The 17,273-nt window shown below is 42.6% G+C and overlaps 1 protein-coding gene across 5 annotated transcripts in view; it reads right to left on the bottom strand.

Moving 5' to 3' along the window:
* Positions 1 to 17,273, bottom strand: part of enpp2 (ectonucleotide pyrophosphatase/phosphodiesterase 2) — a 174,160-nt gene that overhangs the window by 24,548 nt on the left and 132,339 nt on the right. For all 5 annotated transcript variants that reach the window (XM_073028615.1, XM_073028813.1, XM_073028533.1 and 2 more), the window contains 8 exons: positions 17,077 to 17,204; positions 14,170 to 14,257; positions 12,218 to 12,305; positions 11,192 to 11,361; positions 10,132 to 10,180; positions 6,940 to 7,079; positions 5,024 to 5,159; positions 695 to 772 (listed from right to left, as the gene is read on the bottom strand). In XM_073028615.1, coding sequence (XP_072884716.1) covers positions 695 to 772; positions 5,024 to 5,159; positions 6,940 to 7,079; positions 10,132 to 10,180; positions 11,192 to 11,361; positions 12,218 to 12,305; positions 14,170 to 14,257; positions 17,077 to 17,204 — 877 coding nt within the window. The remainder of the gene's footprint in view (positions 1 to 694; positions 773 to 5,023; positions 5,160 to 6,939; positions 7,080 to 10,131; positions 10,181 to 11,191; positions 11,362 to 12,217; positions 12,306 to 14,169; positions 14,258 to 17,076; positions 17,205 to 17,273) is intronic.

A 17,273-nucleotide genomic window follows, 5' to 3' on the forward strand; every position in this document is an offset into this window, starting at 1 on the left:
CTGGCTGATGTGTGGCATGCAAAAATTACGTCACACAACTACCAGGCAGAGATCGCCTTCAATAAAGGAGCAACACACACAAAATGCTGGTGGAACGCAGCAGACCAGGGAGAAGCACTGTCGACGTTTCGGGCCGAGACCCTTCGTCAGGACTAACTGAAAGAAGAGATAGTAGTAGTTCTTTCAGTTAGGCCTGACGAAGGGTCTCGGCCCAAAACGTCGACTATACTTCTTCCTATAGATGCTGCCTGGCCTGCTGCGTTCCACCAGCATTTTGTGTGTGTTGCTTGAATTACCAGCATCTGCAAATTTCCTCGTGTTTGTATTCAATAAAGGAGCATGGGTCTACTTTCTCTTATTCAATTGCATTATTATGGGTGAATTCTTAATGCCAGAGTTGTAACATGTATGTTTAAGGTGGAGCTAGATAAATTTTTGAAAGATCAGCAAATTGAGGGTGCTGGGCACAGAAAAGGAGAGGGGATCTGGTCATATGGCCAAGGTCGTATTGACTGGTGAGACGCACCTGAGTGACCCAATGACCTACCACTCCACCTATTTTCCTGTGAATCCCTTAGCATCAACACCCTTGGGAATCACAATGACAACTAAACATTCTCAGTAACAAAAAAACAAGGAAGAAAGATTTACCCACTTTTCCTTCCTGAATTCCCAAACACTGATGTCTACTCACTTTTAAATGCTGGATACATTGGAACTATGTTTGAAATTAGGAGGGCGTCATACTTAGCATCAAGGGAGGATCCAAGAGCTGCAAATTAAACAAAAAGCAGATGGAATTACACTGAAATGTATATTTTCAATATGCCACAAGTTAGTACATAAACCCTCATTTAAAAGTATGTTCAACAAGAAATACACAATAACTGCAACTGAGATCGAAGCACATTTCTTTGTTGTGTAATAGGATTTCCACTGTCAGAGCCTGCTACAAAACCATAAGAGACAGGAGCAGAATCGGGCCATTTGGCCCATCAAGACTGCTCCACCATTTCATCATGTCTAATTTATTATCCCCTTGAACCCCATTCTCCTGCCTTCTGCCCATAACCTTTGACACCCTGATTAATCGAGAACCTACCAACCTCCACCCATCTAATCTAGAACCTACCAACCTCCACCTGTCTAATCTAGAACCTACCAACCTCCGCCCATCTAATCTAGAACCTACCAACCTCCACCTGTCTAATCGAGAACCTATCAAACTCCACTTTAAAAGCAGAAGAAACTAATGGAGGGAAGAGGCTGGGTATCCTGCAGTGAGTCCTCAAAGCCCCCACTTGGTACGAAGACACAAATCAAAAGTGGGTGTACTTTCTTGCCCGGGTACAGCTGAATCATCCAAGATAAGTCACTTGATTGGCCACTCAACTACCACATTGAACATTCATGTCCTCCACCATCAGTAATAATTGTTCAGAGTGAAACATTTACAAGAAGCTCTCTCACAGCTCCCCAATGCTAAAGTGACAGTGCCTACTAAAGCTTTAATCACTACCGCCAAATATACAGGATAGCAGATGCAAGGACAGAACACTGCCTCCAACTCCCCACACCCCACCCCAAACTACAGCTATTTGGATTTCCTTCATCCTCAGCAATTCCCAAAATATCGTCCCATCTTCAGTCCAAAACATTGACTGTTTATTCCTCTCCACAGTTGCTGTCTGACCTAAGTACAATCGATTTTCCAGATGCTGGAAATCCAGAGCAACAGACTCAAAATGCCGGAGGAACTCAGCAGGTTGGGCAGCATCTATGGAGGGGAATAAATGGCTGAGTTTTGGGCTCAGACCCTTCATCAGGACTCAGAAGGTCTGAGCCCAATATGTGAAATTTATATTCCTTTCCATAGATGCCGCCCGGCCTGCTGAGTTCCTCCAGCATTTTGAGTGTGTTGCTCAGATTTCCAGCATCTGCTGAATCTGTTGTGTACATAATCTGAATTTCAACTCTTGTCTATCATTCATCTAGTCACCAGAACAGGGATTCCAACCTTTTTTATGACATGGACCCATACCATTAAGCAAGGGACCCATAGACACCAGGTTGGGAAATCCTGCCTAGAGGGAAAGATTTTATAGTCTGAGTTTAACTACCTGCATAAGTGAGTCTTATCCCTCTCCCCAAGCCCATCCAAGAATATCAGAAGCTATAGTTATCTGGATAACTGTACGAAACAGGGATTCTTCAGTCTTGAAAAGGGGTGGCTAGGAGGGACCTTAAAGTTATATAAAGTGCTGAGCAGTATGGAGAAGTACATCTCGGATCAGTAAAAGCATGGCAACGCAGCATATACTTAAAATGCTGATGGAACTCAGCAGGTCAGGTAGCATCGTGGGAGAGGAACAGGCAAGTGTTGATGAAAGGTCTCGATGCAAAACGTCGAGTGTGCATCCCCTTCTATAGTTGCTTCTATACCATAGAAGTTGCTGCTTGACCATCAGATATATGAGCAGAATTAGGCCATTTAACTCATCGAGTCTGCTCCGCCATTTCATCATGGCTGATCCAATTTTCCTCTCAGCCCCAATACCCCTAAATCCCTTCATGCACTGACTAATCAAGAACCTATCAACCTCGGCCTTAAATATACCCAATAACTTGGCCTCCACAGCCACCTGTGGCAACTAATTCCACAGATTCACCACCCTCTGGCTCAAGAAATTCCTCCTCGCCTCCATTCTAAATGAATCTCCCTCTATTCTGAGGTTGTCCCCCTTTGGTCCTAGACTCACCAACATCCTGTCCACATTCACTCTGTTGAGGCCTTTCAATATTCAGTTGGTTTCAATGAGATCTCCCCCTCATTCTTCTAAACTCAGGTGAGTACAGGTCCACAGCCATCATACGCTCCTCATAAGTTAACCCTTTCATTCCACCCCCCCCCCCCCCCCCCCACCGAACCCTCTCCAAAGTCAGCACGTCCTTTCTTTATAATGGCCCAAATCTGACTACAGATTTTAGACCACAAGACCGTAAGACATAGTAGAATTAGGCCATTTGGCCCATCTAGTCTGCTCTGCTATTTCATCATGTCTGATCCATTTTTCCTCTAAGCCCCAATCTCCTGCCTTCTCCCCATATCCATTCATGCCCTGAGCAATCAACCTTTGCCAAGATGCATGAAGACTTGGCCTCCACAGCTGCCTGTGGCAAAGAGCTCCACAGATTCACCACCAGTACTTTGTGTGCTGTACACACACCCAAGAACGAGTGAAGGCAAAAGAAAGCACTTTAGAACCGCAGAAATAATAGTCGGAGGAGGTAAGGAAACACAAGACCTTGCTTTATTTTATGAAAACCAGAAGAAATTCTGCAGCTGCTGGAAATCCAGAGCAACACAAAATGCTGGAGGAACTCAAAAGGTCAGGCAGCATCTATTGAGGGGAATATAACGTTTATATATTAGACTGAAACCTTCTGAGACCTGATGAAGGGTGCCGGCTTGAAAAGTTGATCTTTTATTCCTCTCCATAGATGCTGCCTGGCCTGCTGAGCTCCCCCAGCAGCTTGTGTGTGTTGCTTTGGATTTCCAGCATCAAGTGTTTCTTAAATGTTCATAAGGTATCTCCAAGGTTCAAAAAGTTCAAAGGTTCATTTTAATGTCAAAGTGTGCATGTACAACGATATCTGTCTCCTCAAGACAGCCGTGAAATACAGAAAGACCATGGAGTTGATGAGAAAAGATATCAACTCCCCACCCCCTGCATAAAACAGAAACTAAACTCGCAGACCCAAAAATCCCCTCCCAGTTGGAAAAAAACACAGTAGCATCAAAACCCCCTCCCCTGCAGAAAACAAAAGGGCTATAGTAACAATCCCCGACCTCCCTCTGCCTGTACCACCACCCCTGCAGCACGTTCCACACACTCAACAATCTCTGAATGAAAGAAAACTTACTAACATCACCCCGACACTTTCCTTCAATCACCTTAAAATTATGCCCTCTTGTATTAGCCATTCCCACGCTGAGAAAAAAAATCTCTAGCTATCCACATGATCAATGCCTCTTATCATAATGTATCTCTCTTACCACTCATCCTCCTTCATTCCAAACAGAAAAGCCCTGGCTCACTCAACCAATCCAATAAGACATTTTCTCTAATTCAGGCAGCATCCTGGTAAACCTTCTCTGAACCCTTTCTAAAGCTTCCATGTCCTTCCTATAATGAGGCAATCAGAACTGAACACAATACTCCATGTGAAGTCTAACCAGGGTTTTATTGATCTGCAACATTACCTCGTGCCTCTTGAAATGAATCCCCTGACTGTTGAAGGCCAACACCTTCTTAACCACCCTATCAACTTGCATGGCAACTTTGAGTGATCTATGCTCGTGAACCCCAAGATCTCTCTGTTCTTCCACACTGTTAAGAGTCTTGCTATTAAGCCTGTATTCTGCCTTCAGATTTGACCTTCCTATAAATCCCTGCATCCTTTTCGGAATTCAGCTCTACCTGCCACTTCTCAGCCCAGGTCTTCCAATTTAGTTGGAAATTGATCTGAATTGGGATGACCTACAAATGTAATAATTATATTCGCCTCTCCAGTTTCCTCTGTCAGCTCATCCCATATAACAATTCCCTCTATGTGGAAAAATGTGGTCCCCTTTAAATCTTTCCCCCTCTCATTTTAAACCTATGCCCTCTAGTTTTAAACTTCTCCACCTTGGAAGGAAAACCGTGCTCTCGTAATTTTATCTACTTTTATAAAGTCACCCCCTCAGGCTCCTGACACTCCAGGGAATACAGTCTCAGTCTATCTCATCTCTCCTTGTAACTCAAGCACTTCCCATGTGTAGATAGTGACCTTGTGGATCTTTTCTGCATCCTTTCCAGCTTCCTGACCTCCTTCCTATAGCTAGGCGAGCAGAACTGTGCACAATACTCCAAGAGTGGACTCAGTGACGACTTGTGCAGTCATAGCAAGACGTCCCAGCTCCTGTACTCAAAACCCTCAAATATATGTTGTAGAGACATTCAAAAGCAAATTAACTTACTGGGAGGATAAAGAAACCCATATGAAATTTGTCTGTCTGCTCTATAAGCCGAACAGCTTTGACTGTGACTGGCGGAGATGCGTATGTCAGGTCTCACACAGTTATTCAGAAAGTCCGGAAGGTTAAAGAGCTCCACCTACATTTGATACAAAAGGTTCTGTTATAATGAAGGTGTAAAGTAAACTTGGGCATCATTGTTCTGGTAAAAATAAGCATTTAAAAAAAACTTTTGTACATTATTACGATCATGCAATAGTAACAGATCATTGCAATTTATTCATAAGTCATAGGAGCAGAATCAGGCCATTCGCCTGCTCCGCCATTCCATCATGGCTGCTATATTATCCTCTCAACCCCATTCTCCTTTCTTCTCCTTGTAACCTTTGATTCCCTTATTATTCAAAAGCCTATCAACCTCTGCCTTAAATACAGCCAATGACCTGACCTCCACAGCCATCTGTAGCAATGAATTCCACAGATTCACCACCCTCTGGCCAAAGAAATTCCTCCTCATCTCTGTTCTAAAGGGACATTCTTGTATTCTGAGGTTGTGCTCTCTGGTCCTAGGCTACCCCACTATAGGAAACACTTGCTCCACATCCACTCTACCTAGGCCTTCTAATATTCGGTAGGTTTCAATGAGATCGCCCTCTCCTCCGTTACTCTTCTAAACTTCAGTGAGTACAGGTCCAGAGCCATGAAACACTCCTTCATTAAGTTAACCCCTTCATTCCTAGGATCATTCTCGTGAACCTCCTCTGGACCCTCTCCAAAGCCAGCACATCTTTTCTGCTCATAATACTCCAAGTGTGGGCTGGCTAATGCCTTATAAAGCCTCAGGAAGGGTTTACTGATATCAGGAGTGTCCAGTTCCTGCAGGAGTGCAAGGAATTATGCCTAGACATCTGCATACTGGATGATACCTTCCCTTACAGCTTTGTTCAGCAGTGAATCAGTCGAACCCAAATGTTATCTGTGCAAGAGACACGGTCATCAGAAGAGAGTCCCAATCCAGAAGCTTCTCACACCTGGCATGGTAGAAGAGCAGATTAAAACCAGTGCTCTCGCCTTCTAACTGTGCAATAAAGGCCTTCTTGAGGGGTCCAAGCCTGCTGATATACCCCAACTTCATGTCTCACTTCTCATCACCAAATCACACACTTCCATCCGAACAGCCAACACAAACTCATGAAGGGGAGTTGTTCCGTCCACTGCACTCCCCAAAAGCGTATTAAATGTGACATCCTTCATCCTCTGCACTTCGTCCAGACCAGTGGCAGAAGTAATGAAGGACACAACCAAGGTCTGGAGACAATAGATTTTCAGCCACTTCAACTAAAACTTTTTCAGCTTTTCCCATGATTAATGCTTTTTCAACGACTTGTGTACATCAAAACTAGTACTTGCTTCTGTATGGGCAGCCTCCAATCCGACAGCATGATCATCTATTCCCCAGTCTCCCTTCTCTCTTTTTCCATTCCCCATTCTGGTTCACTCTCTTCTCCCCACCTGCCCATCACCTCCCTCTGGTGTCCCTCCTCCTTCCCATTCTCCAATGGTCCACTGTCATCTCCTATCAGATTCCTCCTCCTTCTTCAGCCCTTTCCTTCTTCCATCTGTCATCTCCCAGCTTCTCACCTCCCCCACCTGGACTCACCTGTCACCTGCCAGCTCGTACTCTTTCCCGTCCCCCACCTTTTTTATTCTGGCTTCTGCTCCCTTCTTTTCCAGTCCTGATGAAGGGTCCCGACCCAAAACATCGACTGTTTTCCCTCTCTATAGATGCTGCCTGACCTGCTGAATTCCTCTAACATTTTATGTCTGTGTGTTACTGTGGATTGCCCTGTCACCATCAAGGACAAATCAAATCAGCTGCACGCACCATGTAGTTTCTAACTAAAGAGCTGAGCACAAACCTGTTTGGGGATGGTGTATGAAGTCCAGAGAGGCATCGAGAATGTTTCACTATAACCACTGGTATAACCTTGATGATGTAAGATGTAGAACTTGGTACGATAAAGAATAGCAGGACGACCATACGGTAGATGCTTGTTTTCTGAAGTGAAAAACAAAAAAAGATTTTTTTTTTTAAAAACTAAATTAAATAGATTCAGAAATAATTAATTATTCATTATTTAATAAATACAAGATTAAATGCAATCTTCTTCCTCTCTCAGACCCACCAGAAGAAATGCTTGGAGATAAAAGTTCAAAGTTCAAAAGTACATATTTGTCACCATCCACAACCGAGATTCGATTTCTTCCGGGCGTTCACAGTAAATACAAGGAACACAATAGAATCAATGAAAGACTGCTCCCAACAGAATGGACAAACAATCAGTGCACAAAAAGACAGCAAACAATGCAAATGCAAAAAGAAAGATTGATACATAGATAGGCAGATAGACAGACAGATAAGAAAGCAATAAATATCGAGAACATGTGATGAAGAGTTCTTGAAAGTTTTGCCCTGGAGGAACCCTTGAAATGATTTTCAGGTCTCAGGGAACCTGTGTAAAAATTATTATATCTACAGCTCACGGTATGCTGACGTGATCAGTAATTTGTAGATATAATAACCCAAAATAATCGTCAATGCTCTTTTGAGTAGAGAATGGATTTTTAGCCAACCTTTCTTGAAAATAAAAGGTGGTTAACCTTAGCTTACCTTTCTTGAAATTAATCTCTTTCATAAATCTTAAAAACTCATAAGGCAAACATAATAAATTTCGGTTAAATAACTGGTTTAAGCCAAAATGGAATTTGATTTTTCTAAAGGTAGGCTTTGTAGATTTAATTTAAATAAAGGTTGTAATTGGGCTTCAATTAATGGTATTTACAACATGAACATGAATGATATTTACTGACGATGTTGAATAATGAAGTTACTAAAAACCACAAGCCAAAGCAATATACATAAAAATATAGCCTGTCAGTTTTATACAAGACTTAGAAAAAACATTTTCTTACTAATGACATGATCAGTTTGTTTGCTCCCATAAGTCAGTGAGTGGTGTGCAAGGAGAAGTTGGGAGAGGTAATTTGGGAGGGAAGAGGCAGATGTCACAGCCCAAGTTGGGGGAGTCCATTCAATGCTTAAAAACGCACTTCACGCTCCTCACCAGCCTACCATCCTCCCTTCGGTGCAATATGGCACTCACCTATTATCAATGGCCCCCCCCTATCTCATGTCAAAAACTGAGAATGGACTCAACTAAAAAATGGTCCTACTGCACACTGCTCACTGGGCTGAGAGAACTCTTAACAAGATTGCTAACGCTCACTGCCCACCACTGCAAGTGCCAGCATCACACATTGTATGAAGTTCAAAGAACGATTTTTTTTTTAATCAAGCTCTCTTGCAGAACCCTAGGGTTCTGTGGAACCTCAGTTGAGAAACCGGTTGTGTGATGATGATGGTGATGGTGTGATTGAAGTTGAGTGAAGTTATCCTCTCTGGTTCAACAGCCTGATGGTTGAGGAGTAATAACTGTTCCTGAACCTGGTGGTGTAGATCCTAGGATCCTGTACCTTTCTGATGGCAGCAACGAGAAGAGGGCATGCCCTGGATGCTGGGGGTCCCTGACAATGGATGCTGCTTTCCTGCAACAACGCTCCATAATGCAAGAAAGAATTTGCAATGGAACTACCTCGGGAAAATGTACTGAAGATTTGCAGTGTTTGCAGAACGGCAAGGGACTAATGCTTGTGAAATCTTCATGAGGCTAAATAACCAAAAAGGGTAAAATTTCTCTGGAAGAATTGGGAATCTCAAAAACGTTTAACAATTAGCAGTAACAGCCAAGCCATGGGTTTATGAGTTAATAAGGGCTTTTTTCAGGTTTACTATCACTGACCTACTGCATGTCAAGCTGCAGGACATTAAAAAATTCCATAAATTACAATAAAAATATACATATAGAAAGCTAATTAAATAAGTACTGTAGTGCAAAAAGATCAAAAATAGTGAGGTGGTGCTCATGAATTGGATAGCAAGTTGGTGGAATGCTATGTTGACACTGGAAGCAAGGTGACACTTGTGGGATGTCCCTGAGCACAATCCTTGCTGATTCGATTTGACACAAATGCTGCACTTCACTGTATGCTTTGAATTACTTGTGACAAATAAAGCTGATCTTCAGCTAATAAGACCATAAGATATAGGAGCAGAATTAGGCCACTTGGCCCAGAGTCTGCTCTGCCATTCCATCATAACTGATCCATTTCCCTCTCATCCCCAATCTCCTGCCTTCTCCCCGTACAGCTTCATGCCCTGACTGACTTCTGCCTTAAATACACCCGATCACTTGGCTTCCACAGCTGCCTGTGGCAACAGATTCCACCGATTTACCACTCACTGGCTAAAGAAATTCATCCTCATCCCCTTTCTAAAAGGATGCCCTTCTATTCTGAGGCTGTGTCCTCTGGTCCTAGATTCCCCCACCATAGGAAACATCCTCTCCACATCTTTTCCATCAAAGCTTTTCAACATTAGATGGGTTTCAATGAGATCCCCTCTCATTCTTCTGAATTCCAGTGAGTACAAGCCCAGAGCCATCAAACACTGCTCCTATGAAAAGCTATTCATTTCGAATCATTTTTGTGAGTCTCCTGTGAACCCTGCCTAACGTTAGCATATCCTTTCTCAGACAAAAGACCTAAAACTGCTCACAATACTGCAAGTGAGGCTCATCAGGGCCTTATGAAGCCTCAACATTACATGCTTGCTTTTATATTCTTGTCCTCTCAAAGTGAATGCTAACATCGTATTTGCCTTCCTCACCACAGACTCAACTACCAAATTTACTTATAGGGAAACCTGCAAGAGGACTCCTAAGTCCTTCTGCACGTCAGGTGTTTGAATTTTCTCTCTTTAAAGAGTAGTCTGCACTTCTATTTCTTCCACCAAAGTGCATGACATACACTTCCTGACACTATCCCATCTGCTGTAAGATGGCGAAGGCCAAGTTTCACTCATGTGATTCTAATCCGCTAAGTGGGGTGAATATCAGACAGCCTTTAGACTGGTTAGGGAAACTACTCTGCCCCATTGTCTCTCATGTAGTGAAAACAGAAACTGATTGCAAGTTCAGTTCTAAACAACCCACCTTCTGTTACCCTGTGGTGCAGGCGCTTATTCAGCTCTTCTCCTTTATTCTAGAAAAATAAGTGAGATAAATTTTAAAAGGCATTGAAACCAGCAAATAAAAACACAAAATGCTGGCAGAACTCAGCAGGCCAGACAGAAACCAGCAAATCTGTTTAATACAGACATTCAATTTTGAGGGTTGGAATAAACATGAAGCTGTAATCAGCCTGTTGTCCATCCTGAATAACAAATCAAACATCTACAAACGCAGACTTTGTTTGGGGCTTAAGGCCTGCAGGCCCAGGCAACAGACACAGAGGCACCAATGTGAAGCCAAGGAACATCAGTAGGAAAACTTCAGCCTGAAGCTAATGGGAATAAAGTGGAAGCTGGTAAACTGCTGTGGAGCGTTGGATGGTAGAAGACCATCAATGGAGATGAAAGATCCCACTTCAGTGCAAAGGACTGGCCATTAGTTGGCAGATTGAGTTCAAGAGCCACAAGGTGATGTTCCATAAAAACTCTGGTTTGACCACACTTGGAATATTGTGTTCGGTTCTGGATGCCTCATTGTAGGAAGGATGTGGAAGCTTTAGAGAGGGTGCAGAGGAGATTTACCAAGATGCTGCCTGGATTAGAGAGAATGCCTCATGAAGACAGGTTGAGTGAGCTAGGACTTCTCTCTCTGGGGTGAAGGAGGATACGAGGTGACTTGATAGAGGTGTACAAGATAGATTGAGTGGACAGCCGGAGACTTTTTCCACGGCTAACATGAGGGAGTATGCATTTCTGGTGATTGGAGGAATAGGGGAGATGTTAGCAGTTATTTATTTTTATCAGAGAGTGGCAGGTGCATGGAACATCCTGATGTTAGAGGCAGATACATTCAGAAACTCTTAGACAGGCACATGGATGACAGAAAAATAAAGGGCTGAATGGGAGGGAAGGGTAAGACCGAAAGATCGGCACAACATTGCGGCCCAACGGACCTGTACTGTACGGTTACGTGATAAATAAATCTGAATCTGATCTCAGCATCTGAAACTATAAGCAATTGGAAGAAGTAATTATTCTCTGACCCTCTCATCACACGTGCAACCCAGATCATCCTGAACTGCTGGAGCAACAACAATATGAGATGGTTTAGCCACTTCATCCGGTATGGACGGTCTAAATGGCGGGCTTCTCAATAGATGGTTCAAGCTGCCGTGGGTACCATTGTTAGGAGCTGGCTTCAGTCCAAGAAGATCTGTAAGTGAAGAATATTGATCGCTTCAATTTTTCATTAAGGAACTGCAGAACAACAGTAACAAAGTCATTACCCGTGGCGCACAATTGTGGACTCAAGTGCTGGGCTTCCCACAGCATCCAGCCTGCCCAGAGCCTCCACAGTTCTAAGAAATACAATTTCTTGAGAAAAGAACCTGAATTTCCCAATTTTAAAACATAACATCTTCAATCCTGAATTTTTTCCCACCAAAATGCACAAATTCATTCATCTCCAATATTAACAAAATTTTAAATTTTAAAAGATGTCAGAGGTGTAATTATTTATATAATTATATAACTTACTTTCAAACTTTTAACATCTATGAACTTTTTAAAATTTTCTATGAAAGGTTTTGTTATAGAGCATAGACCTTTAGCCCATCCAGTCCATGCAGGACAGTTACTCTGCCTAGTCCCATCAACCCACACCTGGACCATAGCCCTCCATACACCTCCCATCCATGTACCTATCCACATTTTTCTTAACAGCTGAAATCAAACCCACACCCACCACTAACTCTGGCAGCTCGCTCCACGCTCGCACCACCCTGAGAAGTTCCCTTTAAATTTTCACCTTTCACTCTTAACTCATGATTTCTAGTTCTAGGTTCACCCCATTTCAGTGGAAGAAGCCTGCTCGCATTTACCCTATCTATAACCCCTCAATTATGTACACAAAATTATGTATATATTTAGTCTTCAAATGCTTGATGTTCTTCATTAACATAAACTGGGTTCATGTTTTTGTGACAAAATACATTTTAAATGTCAGGCTACAAGCGAGATTTTTCCAACAGTGCATTCATTTTCATTTAAATTTGAAAAAAAGTGCTTACCACACATAACGTTATATAGTTCAATATTTTCAAAAGGTGGCACTTTTGTCTTAAACTTGAAACTTGGCCCATATCCGATAAAAACAGTCTGAAGAAAACAAAACCAAAGAAATTAGTTCTTCAAATAATCCCTCCAGGCAACCTATACAAAGAGCCATTGAGTAACACAGTAAGGAACAGGCCCCTAGGCACAAAACATATTCATGCCAAACAAGAAGCACAGCTTATTCCCAGCTTCAGCCCATATCCGCTAAACCAGGGGGTTCCCATCCTAGGGTCCACAGACTTAAGGCTCCATGTCAGAAAAAAGTTTGGGAACCCCTGCCCTAAACTAAAGCATAAAAAAAATGTCTGAAATAGTTTACCCTTCAACCAAGGTTTAAGAATCCCACACAAAATGCTGGAGGAACTCAGCAGGTCAGGCAGTATCTATGGAACCCTCCTTCAGGTGCTCCTGTTGTGGCCTACTCCACATTGATCAGACTTGACGTAGGTTGGGGGAAATCGCTTTGTCGAGCACCTCAGACCCATTCACAAAAAGCGGAATTTCCTGGTGGCTAACCATTTCAGTTCCTAGCCCCATTCCAGTTCTGACATGTTGGTCCATGGCCTCCTCTTCTGCCATGATGAGGTCACTCTCTGGTTGGAGAAGCAACAGCTTATATTTTGTCTAGGTAGCCTTCAACCTAATGGCATGAAAATTGATTTCTCTAACTTCTGGAAAATCTTTCCCCCTCTATTTCCCTCTTTTTTAATTCCCTGTTCGGGCCTCTTTTCTCTTTTTCTCACCTGCGTATCGCCTCCCTCTGGTGTCCCTCCTTGACTTTCCCCCATGATCCACTCTCCTTTCCTATCAGGTACCTTCTTCTCCACCCCTTTGCCTGTTCCAACTTATCACCCCCCAGCTTCTTACTCCAACGCCCCTCCCACATCCACGAGGCTGGACCGATCACCTTCCAGCTTGTCTTCCCTCCCCTCTCCCCACCTTATTCTGGCATCTTCCCCTTTCCTTCCCGGTCCTGAAGAAGGATCCCAGCCCAAACTGCTGACTGTTTCTTCATTTCCGTTGATGCTGCCTGACAGCTGCAAACTCCTTCCTCCAGCATTTTGAGTGTGTCGCTTGTGTTCATGAAAGATTCCCAGAACACTTTTAGTAAAGGATCATTAAAGCAATTGGAAATACATTGGATTCTGGTTAATTGGGTCATGGGTTAATCGGGGCAGCTGCTTATTTGGGAGAAATCTTAAAGAACAAAAACAAATCTGGAAAATAGCCGGGATTCCCATCGTTTATTTGGGACACTGTGCCACCAGCTGGGTCAGGAGACAGTTGCTGAATAGGTTCCAACTGGTGTCAGTCACACACACTTGTATGACCATTAGACTCAACCTTGCCTACAGCGATCAATTTTTAAATAGCATCAGTTGTGTTCAAAAAGCAGTAATTATTCTCACTGATAGTCAATTAGAAATAAGCGGTGAGACAATTCAGAACTGTTTTTCTCACTGCAGTTTCAAGCAATCAGGCTCAGAGATGCCAAAAATGGCTGGGAGTGAAAATGAGAATTTGAAGGTATTGACAATCATTTTGAAGGTTATAATGAAAATGAATAGTTGGAGGATACAATCATCGAAAGCATTGTTTGAAGGCAGTCCATCTGTACTAGGTGTCTGCACTGGTTTTGTTCATTTACAGTAAAAGGAGGGTGACATGGATGAATTCCTCCTTTGATAAGTGTTAGAAATTAATACACAGTAGTATTGTTCGTGTTCTAATTTGCTCCATATTTCATTTAAATACATAATTTGTTACAGTTTGTCTTTTATTATACCTTTTTAACTATTTCCATGAAACTTCGGCTAAGTGGAGCAGCCATTTAATTGGGCCAAAATGTACCGGTGCCGATGTGTCTCAATTAACCAGAGTCCATTCTATTCTCATATCATCCTACCTGCATGCTGGTGATTTTATTGTCATAGCCATGGTCACCTTGGAAGGTACATTTTCCAGAGGGTTTTCTCGTTCCCTCTATTGGTCGCCTAAATAAAGAAAGGAAAGTTAATTTGCATCTTCATAAACAACATGTAAAGCATAAACATGACATGCATGCACACAGGACTGAAATGAATTCTAGCCATCTCTACCGGAGTCCTAGAACAATACAAGACAGAAATAGGCCCTTCAGCCACTCCAGATTGTGTTGAACAATTGAACTGTCTACTCACATTGAGATGCACCCGAACCACAGCCCTCCATACCCCTCCCATCCATATACCAATCCAAACTTCTCTTAAATGTTGAAATCAAACCCACATCCACCACTTCTGCTGGCAGTTTGTTCCACACTCTCACCACCTTCTGAGTGAAGAAGTTGCACCTCATGTTCCCCTTAAACATTTCACCTTTCACCCTTAACCCATAACCTCTAGTTCTACTCCCAACCAACCTCAGTAGAAAAAGCCTTCATGCATTTACCCCAACTATCATCACGTTGTGCCGTGCTCTACGATGTGGGCGATCATGCTCTTTCCATGACCATGATTGTTCCTGGCAAACTTTTCTACAGAAGTGATTTGCCATTGCCTTCTTCTGGGCAGTGACTTCAGAGATTGTCTACCTGACGTCAGTGGTTGCATAACCAGGACTTTTGATATAAATCAGCTGCTCAGACGACCATCCACCACCTCCTCCCATGGCTTCACGTAACTCTGATTGGGGGGGAGCTAAGCAGATGCTACATCTTGCCCAAAGGTGACCTGCAGGCTAGCAGAGGGAAGGAACACCTTACACTCCTTTGATAGAGATGCAACTCCACACTGCCATTCACACCTTATCTATACCCTCATAATTTTGTATACTTGCATCAAATCTCCATTCATTGCCCTACGTGCCAGGGAAATTCTACCTCAGGAAGTTCCTCTAAGTAGCTTATTGTATCACTGTAAAGGTCTAAACATAGGTAAACCTCTCCAATCTCCTGTCTTCTCCCCATATCCCTTCATATTCTAACCATTGCTGCCTCCACAGCTGCCTGTGGCAAAGAATTCCACAGATTCACCACTCGCTGGCTCAAGAAATTCCTCCTCACCTCCATTCTAAAAGGATGCCCCTCTATTCTGAGGGTGTGTCCCCTGGTCCTAGGTTCTCCCACCATAGGAGACATCCTTTCCACATCCACTCTATCAAGGCCTTTCACCATTCAATAGATTTCAATGTGGTCACCCCTCATTCTTCTGAATCCCAGTGCATTCAGGCCAAGAGCCATCAGACGTTCTTCATGTCACAAACATTTCAATCTTGTAATCATTTTCATGAACCTCCTTTGAACCTTCTCCAGTTTCAGCACATCTTTTCAAAGACAAGTGGTCCAAAACTGCTCACAATAGTCAACATTACCTCCTTGCCTTTATATTCTAGTCCTCCTGAAATGAATGCCAGCGTTACGTTTGCCTTCCTCACCACAGACTCAACCTGCAAATAAACCTTCAGAGTATTCTGCACAAGGACTCCCTTTGCACCTCAGTTTTTTGTATTTTCTCTCCATTTAAAAAATAGTCAACTCTTTCACTTCTTCTACCAAAATGTATGACCATACAATTCTGGACACTATATTCCATCTGCTATTTCTTTGCCCATTCTCCTTATCAGTCTAGGTACTTCTGTAGCCTTCTACTTCCACCAAAGTACCTTCCCCTCCACCTATCTTCATATCATCTGCAAACTGTGCAACAAAGCCATCAATTCCATCATCCAAATCATTGACATATAACGTAAAAAGAATCAGTCCCAACCAACACAGACTCCCTTTATTCCCATTCTTTGCCTCCTGCCAATCAGCCACTGTTTTATCCATGCTAGAATTTTTCCTGTAATACCATGGGCTTGTGGCTTGTTGAGCAGCCTCATGTGTGGCACCTGGTCAAAGGTCTTCTGAAATCCAAGTACACAACATTAACCGATTCTCCTTTGTCTATCCTGTTTGTTATTTCTTCAAAGAATTCCAACAGATTTGTCAGGCAAGATTTTCCCTTGACGAAACCATGCTGACTACAACCTATTTTATCATGTGCCTCCAAGAACCCTGAAACCTCATACTTAATAATCAACTCCAACATCATCCCGACCACCAAGGTCAGACTAACTGGCCTATAATTTCCTTTCTTCTGCCTCTCTCCCTTCTTGAAGAGTGGAGTGATATTTGTAATTTGCCAGTCTCCAGAACCATTCCAGAAACAACAGAAAATCTGCAGATGCTGGAAATCCAAGCAACACACACACACAAAATGCTACTGGAACTCAGCAGGCCTGGCAACATCAATGGAAAAGAGTAAATCGTCAACATTTTGTCCTAATGAAGGGTCTCAGCCCGAAAAGTAGATGATGTATTCTTTTCCACACATGCTGCCTAGCCTGCTGAGTTCCTCCAGCATTTTGTATGCGCTTTGGGATGTCAGAAATATTTTTTTTAAATGCAGAGAGTAGTAGGCATGTGGAATGTCCTGCCAGTGATAATAGTAGACACTAATACATTAGGGATGTTTAAGAGACTTAGATAGGTAAGTGGATGATAGAAAAATAGAGGGTTACTTAGGAGGGAAGAGTTAGATTGATCTTAGAGTGGGTTAAAAAGTCAGTGGAACATTGTGGGTCGAAGGATAGTGTTGTGGAGTTCTATGTTCTAAGAGACTATATCTGAGGAATAATTGAAGAATGCTGATACACACATTGCATATTTATGACTTTTAGATTATCAGTCATTTACAAAATATTACAGCAACAATGTATTCTACAGCACTCATGGTTATCTTTAAAGCAGAAGGAAGCATCCAGTGATTTGCATACAATCAAGAATAAATACCTTGCGACCAGCCACTTCCTTTCAACCATCAGATGAATATCTTCAATTCTTCTGTTGTTCGCATAATGCAAACGCTTTGGGAGGTTCATCTTCAGGTAGGGTTTAAAGTGCTGGTCAGATCTTCTGCACTGAAAGCACAAACAAATGCTAGAATATATTCCTTTCTTAACAAATCATGTAAAGATTTTGTACAAAGC

The sequence above is a fragment of the Hemitrygon akajei genome, chromosome 1 (genome assembly GCF_048418815.1).
Source record: "Hemitrygon akajei chromosome 1, sHemAka1.3, whole genome shotgun sequence".
Classification (NCBI taxonomy): domain Eukaryota; kingdom Metazoa; phylum Chordata; class Chondrichthyes; order Myliobatiformes; family Dasyatidae; genus Hemitrygon; species Hemitrygon akajei.